This window comes from Limulus polyphemus, unplaced genomic scaffold, assembly GCF_000517525.1.
Source record: "Limulus polyphemus unplaced genomic scaffold, Limulus_polyphemus-2.1.2 Scaffold1807, whole genome shotgun sequence".
Classification (NCBI taxonomy): Eukaryota; Metazoa; Arthropoda; class Merostomata; order Xiphosura; family Limulidae; genus Limulus; species Limulus polyphemus.
The window spans coordinates 59,480-66,936 of record NW_013667417.1 but is presented as its reverse complement, the minus strand read 5'-3'; the positions used below and the strand labels follow the sequence as shown (position 1 = coordinate 66,936).

Sequence of the window (7,457 nt, the reverse complement as noted above, 5' to 3'; positions counted from 1 at the left end):
AATTTTGTGAACATACACTTACTAATTTAAAAGTTATAGCATGAAAACTATAACAAGCACAAAATGGTTACAAGGTCAGCCCCAGGGACCTAGTCCGTGCTGAACTTGTCAGTCTGAACTTTGTTCAGTACATGGTTTACAGCTTTTAACCTTGAATCTTTATCAGTATTCTTACCTTTACAATGATTCTCATACAGTAGTCAACTTCATTGTTTTCTACCCCTATCACTTAACAAGATAAAAAAAATTCTGATAATGTCATATTAAACAAACTACATTAATCAATCTTTGCCCTTTGATCATGTCCTTAATTTAACTGTAAGCTATTCTGTCACAAACACAGTGTTATACATTTTGAACAGTACATCTCAAGTATACATTTCGAAAAGCTACTACATCTAAGTCCAAATAAGCTTATCTCACTTTCAGACAAGTTACTGTTTCAAGTAATGTAGAACCTAACAGGTTTTTTCAGAACACTAACTGGTTAAAAGTTCAATGACTTGAATGTATGCAACTGTTCAGATAACTTCAGTGCAAATTTGTGTTTTAATAATTTATTTTTTTAATCAACCAATCAAAAAAATGCTGAGATAAAAACAAAACACCCTATTAATACTACATATTTTAATGTCTCTTCTTCCTACTCTTTATAAATACCCATAATGTATAAGCATTTACAATACATACTCCTTCTGCTTTGAAATAATAATGAAATCAAATCTGGTAATTAGTTAATGATTTATAATAATGGCTCACCAAAATATTATTACAGGCCTATTTCATGCAGGAATGTTTGGGCTACCAATAAAACCAAAGTGCCTTTAGACCTTATAAAAATAACACATTTAGGTTTAATAATATGCAAAATGAAGCTTTTAATGGCAGTACTTATATCTGTTGCACTTAAATTCCCATCCTTGTTTTGGAATCTATTTTATGTAGGAACACTGACTACTATTTGTATATACAATTTTTCATTGGAAGTGACTTTCAAAAACACATGTATCAGTACATGCACCACACCAGTAATATGTGTATTACACATAACTTAGGATGACAGTATGAATCAGCCAAGTCTGGCAAAATTACTTCTTTTTTTAATTAATTTCACTTATTAGCATCTACCTTTAGGGTGGAGGTTATATTGTTTCTTTTTTCTTATTTCATAGTGATGATTTTCAAATTTTGTGTATCAAAACTTTCTATGTACTACTAAGCAAAATACTTACATTGTAATATTAGACAGATCAATCAGTGACTTGACAACTGCAAGTCATTTATTAATGTATTTTTATTGTTTTTGTCAATGAAATATGAAACATTTAAAACAATATTTTAGGTTATACTTATTTCTTACAATTGCTTTGTGTACCACTTTCAACATTTTCATGAACCATTGGCTGAAAATCACATAGCAGCAATACAACTCTGTTCACTAAAATTTTGTATATTAAATTATTTTGGCCAAACAAAACTGCATACATATTTTGACATTCCATTTTACCAATTTAATTTTATGTTGTTCATCTCATTTTCAGAAGTTTCAGGTATATTTCAACTCTTAAGTATTTGTTTTAACAAATACACTACTCTTGTTGCACCAAACACACTGGTACTCTAACTGCACTGTTTGGCATTATTATCAAGCTTTATTTCCCTAGTTTTACATTTACAGTGTTTTCTTATTTCATTTTCCTAAACCGAATTTTGCAATATTTGAATTAAGTAATGCTATATACTGGTCAAGAAGCTGGTGATAATAAATAACAAACCTTGTTACATCAGATGTTAAGACTCTTTTACTGGGACTGGAAGCTTATTTTATTGATGCAACCATAATGTGCTTCAAGGATTATTCTCCACAAAGAAGCTTAATTCTCCAGCTTAATTCAGAAACGATTTAAGTTTAAAATTGAATTGATATTTTTACTTTCATGATTAATTCTATGCACCTAGCTCTATGCTAGGTAATCCCACATTATGTCTTTACTTTAGGTTTATTACACCAACACTCACTACACTTAAGTCTTCATGGCACACACACACCCATGGCAGACAGTAATCGAACTATTCTATCTAGATAAATGCATTTTGCCTTTATGACTTCTATTTTGAGAAATCAAGCATGACATGATACACATTGGCTTTTATATAGGTTAGGTATGATCATGTTTTCCATATAATCCAGTTATGGGAAAGAGAGATGGAAAGATAATGAAGAAATCTCTTTGTCTTAGTTAATGAGTTTTATATGTATTAGGAATAAAAAGCCAAATCTAACATATATATTTCAACACTTAAATTACTATATGTGTAACCTTAATAGTAAATTTTGAATCTTAGATTTATAAAAAAGAAGATATACTACAATAATATAAGTACACTACCACTAAAAACAGTTACAGGAGCATAGTTACTTGTAAGTTAAAGTGTTAAATATAATCATGAGATTTAAAACTACAAATGAAAAACAGAATAACTGAAAAAAACCCTACCTCAGCTACCCATTTCACCATTTTTATTATTTCTTCTCTGGTTTCTGGCCATGCTGATACACTTCTGATTGCCACAGCTTTCTTTAGTGTTTCTATATACTGTTGCTGGTGTTCATCAATATAACTGAGTATAAACATATGCATTAGTAAAATATTAAATACAAAAATTGCAGATTTGTTATTATCATTCAAAAATCATCTCATCACTTATATTCTCATTACAAATATAACAATATCAAGAGAAATATGTTAAAATGGGAGCTGGGAGGGTTTTAGTTGGTGATAATGATGTGGCTAAACATCTAAATGCTTTTGTCTGATTAGTTTTTCTAGGAAAGATGTACCCTGGATTCCATTAGTACAGCTGTTCTTTTGAATAATGCCAGGAGTAAACCATTCACTGTGGCTGGCAGGCCCACCTACAGGGGGGCAAGGGGTTAACTGGCCAGGGGCCCAGGCAAACGAAATCTGGTTATGCCATAAAGCACCTTAAGGCTACATCTTCATTTAAACACAAAAAGCAATGTTTTTGGTTTTTATTTGCATACAGATGCTTGTTACATTAAGAATGATTGAAATAATAATTTCAGTAATAATTAATATATATTTGTTACATCATAGATATTTGTTGTTACTTTATTAACTTTTTTACACTTACACTGCAAGCTCAAAATGGCTGCTGCTATGATTTTGCCTAATTTATGAACTCATTGCTGTCCTAATTTAGGACCTTTTTTAATAAGTCCTTTAAATTGTTAAGAAAGAGAAAGGGGGCTTGGCGATGATGTTTGTCCCAGGGCTAGTGCTGGCTCTTGACACTCCTGTCAGCTGTGATGTATATTTCCCAGCTGCAATGAAAGGGTTAAGCCAGAACTGAAAAGAATCATGATTGTAAAATTGAAGGAAGATGAGAAACTTTGGCCAGATACTATTTATTTTAGAATAATGAAGGAAACAAAATATACTAACCTTAATTTTGATTTAATCCTTTACTAATGTCAAGGTGCTGAAAGACTGCAGGTTCACGAATGTCACACCAATTTGTTTAAATGGAAAGGTACATATCCAAGTAATTATCAACCAGTTAGTTTTACTTGACTCACTTCAGTTGTTGGGAAATTAGTAAAAACACTCTACAACAGTACAAGAGCATTTAGCCTAGTTTCATAATCATAGAAGGTCAACATAGATTTAGAATGGGTAGGTCAAGTCTTACAAATTTTATAAATTTTTTTGAAAATGGTACATTCAATCCAGATATGGAAATTCAGTTAACTTAGTATACTTAGACTTTACAAAGCTTTTATTGGAGCAGGAAATTAGTTAAATGGATTCAGAGTTAGGTAGGTGGTAGAAAGCATAAGACTGTTATTAATGGGATGAAGTCAGTGGATTAATGCTACTAGCGGTACACCTCAAGGATCTGTACTAGATCTTTTGCTATTTCTCATTCTTATTAACATAACTGATAACATATTTACTTATTTCATTAAGTATGCATCAATAGGCATTGCAAACTGTGCTGAAGATGATGTACTAGAGATTTCAACTACAGTACTTGGTGGAATGGGCTAAGTTGTTTAGTCTTAAATTTTGTAGGTCATGTATATTAATTTCACAACATTAATTACTCTTATGCTGGGGAAACTAGATTAAGTTGATGATAAAGTTCTGGACATAGCTGTTTGGAATTTTGTATCACCATGAATTAGGGGTATTCCCCTTTAAACTTCACAAAGTTTATCTAGTTTCAACAGTGCAACGAAATGTTAAAATAAGTTTTTGTTTTTATTGTGTATCTTCGTATAAATTAATTCTGACACTGGAAACTAAGTAATTTGTCCATGAACACAGCAATGGAACTAAATGAGTAAAAAAGAGATTATTACGAATTACCATATCCAAGTGTTTACAGACTGTAATTATTTAATAATTATATAATAAATAACATGAAACCATCATGTCTATGTTCGCCTTGTTCGAACTAATGAAATTCATTGATTATAAAATAATTACTTACAAGGGCTTTATTCACTCTATTGTTTTTGAAATTAGTTTCAGTTTCATACATCATTACATGTCTAATCATAAAATAAGTTTTTAAAAAGAAATGAAACAGTCTTAATACTGCTACTGCTAGTAATAGTTGTCCGAGTTACGAAAAGTTACCTTTCAGTTTCACTTTCAAAGCTTCAAGTGGAAATTTAATAATTTGTCTCAACTTAAAACTAAAAGTTATAATAATTAATATTAATAATACAAGTTTTTAACTGATTTTTGCAATTGATTAAAATACTGTTAAAGAAGTAAATTATCAACAAAACTCACCTGAATATCTTACTCAAATCTACTGTACTTGCCATAATTAATTCAAAAATAATACTAATATCTGAGGGAAATGACAATAATTCGATGTTTCACCACTAGCTATTTGAAATGTAATGGCCTAAAGTCTTCTAGGCAATCAGGAAATGATATTAAACTTAAAAAGTTTTTCCCAATCTTTGCCATCTATCGACAATGTTCAAAACTATTGGATGTGAAAAAAATTTGTCAATTCACATTAACTAATTGACTCAATGTGCTTTTCCACAGTCTTTTACAATCAGGACAAATACTTGCGAAGGAGCCAGAGAACTAGGTTCCTCTGAAATACCGTTGCCCACCTCAAGTTAATGTAGTTCCTCATTTTAATTCCAGATGTATTTTAGATTTGATCCCAATTTATGTCTTATTTGTTCCTATAGTTAAGAAAAGCTGGATCCTGTATTGGTTATAGTTATAAATGTATTAAACAAAATCTATAGCAATTACATTTACATTTTCTTATTTAAGAAGGCCATGCAAAATGAACGAATAATAGGGGGGGTGCCATTGACACCATTTGATAACAGTAGTTATATATTCAGAGAGAATATAGAAAACTTCGATTATTTCTTAATTGTTTAGAACAGTATAGTATTCCTGTTCAGTGTATTGTTACGTCTCTGTTCGTTTGTTAATTTTCCGTAAAAATTCTTTCCCAGAAACTTCAGCGATACAAGCCTTTCTTAAATAAAAATAGTTTAGTCTTTCTCAACTCAACTTTGCGATACACTTAATCTCCACAGTCATTAAACTTCAACACACGCTATAATTCACAACGATTCACGCACTTTACTTATGGTCACTACCGCGCTTGACTCAATTGTCCGTCTCTGTCTGTCTGCAATTCTCTTCTTCCGATTAATTAATTTCGCTTTATCTGGTGCACTTATATACAAGAATAGAGGCCGCGTTGAAAAGACCAGAGTTGCCACGAACAGACATGATCCTTCTAGAATATCATAACGTGTTACTAGCGTCACGTGACTTCCGCTGTCGTAACAGTATAAACCTTTGAATGAGAAAAGTATTTGAATAAAAGATTAAAAGTCAAAACAAAATGTTGTTAAAAAGAGTTAATGGAGTACTCTTATAACGTGATATATTGATATGACGGATTTTTTGGGTCATTTGGATCATTATATCACCTCGACGAAATCCAGTCTTGTTACTATTAGCATCACAGCAACTTTTCATTTTATCATTAGCTGATAAAAAATTTCCCAGATAAAGTTATGTATAACATCAATGGTGTTCGCTAGTCTCTCTGTATATTTTGTGTAAAACCCTGCTGAGTGACTAACCTCTGAATGTTAGAACAGAAGGCCCCGTGGCACTGTAAATTTTCTTTCAATCATTAGTGATGAAGTTGTACTGCCTGTAGCTTTATGTACTGATATTAAATAATTTATAAGTAGCAATGAAATATTTTGAAACACCTATTCGTTTTGGTTTACTTCTTCCATTCCATGTAACTAGTTATCTGACTAATTTTTTTTTAATTATTGTAAAATATCACACAGGGAAGATGCCACGGCAGGAAAGGCTGCTACCCAGAAAGGTTGTTGGAACTGTGTAGAGCAAGGACATATGAAGAGCCAGTGTAAGAAGAATACTACCAATAAGTCAGCTTCGGGGAAACCAGTAGTGGTTGGTGCTGAGGGATGCCCACTAACCCTCATTGTGAAAGTCCCAACAGCTAAGTGTAAAATGGCAAGCACACATAGTGTCTACGTGACAGGAAAGCTGGATGGCCAAAAGTGCAACTTTATCATAGATTCTGCATCTCAGCAAACCCTTGTGAGCACCAAGGTGCTAGATCACAAAGGAGTACCAGAAGCCATACAGAAACTCTGTGGTGTGACAGGACATTATGCAAGGTTGTGGGTAACTATTGAGCTCATGGGCATGAAGAACAGACAGAAAGTATACTTGGCTGACATTGAAGACCAATGGATACTAGGGTTGGACAACTTACTACTGAGGAAGTGTGTAGTTAACTTCGATAAGATGACGATTGAGAACAACAAAGGCCAAATTCTGGTAAGTGTTGTTGTATCTGTTGATTTGCATGTCACAGCACTTAAGTCAACTACAATACCCCTATGTCAGAGAAGATAATTTGGTGTAGAATAAATGAACATCCCCAAGGAAGCTCGATACTTGTGGAAGCAGTAGAAGACCCATCAAGGTCAGCAGATGTGAAGATTGGAAGGTCACTTGTGGCAGGTCATCAAGTAGTACCCATAACAGTGGCAAATTTCTCTAAATGTGAAGTGTGTGCTAGGAGGTAGATCCAGTCAATGTTAAGGTAAGAAATTTGACCACAAAGAAAGGGCGTCCTCTCCCAGAACATTTAACTGACCTGTATAAGAAGAGTATAGTCCATTTGTCATCATCACAGGCTCTTTAGGTTAGGGAAAGTTGGCGAATTATGCATACGTCTTTTCGAAAGGAGATCATGATCTCGGCTGCACAGACCTTGTGGAGCACAGAATAAACAAAGGCAATCACCATCCAATAAAGATCCCTCCAAAAAGAATAGCCCCAGCAAAGTGGAAAGAGATGAAGAAGATCATGGATGGCCTAATTATG

At 32.9% G+C, this 7,457-nt stretch overlaps 1 protein-coding gene across 1 annotated transcript in view; it reads right to left on the bottom strand.

The window, feature by feature from the left end:
• The window catches only part of LOC106464998 (cytosolic non-specific dipeptidase-like), a 64,910-nt gene extending 59,743 nt beyond the window's left edge, over nucleotides 1-5,167 (bottom strand). Inside the window, exons 1-2 of the mRNA XM_013925188.2 lie at nucleotides 4,827-5,167; nucleotides 2,499-2,622 (exon numbers count right to left, since the gene is read on the bottom strand). Of these exons, the coding sequence (XP_013780642.1) occupies nucleotides 2,499-2,622; nucleotides 4,827-4,861 (159 nt within the window). The 5' untranslated portion in view covers nucleotides 4,862-5,167. The remainder of the gene's footprint in view (nucleotides 1-2,498; nucleotides 2,623-4,826) is intronic.
• Nucleotides 5,168-7,457: the final 2,290 nt, after the last annotated feature.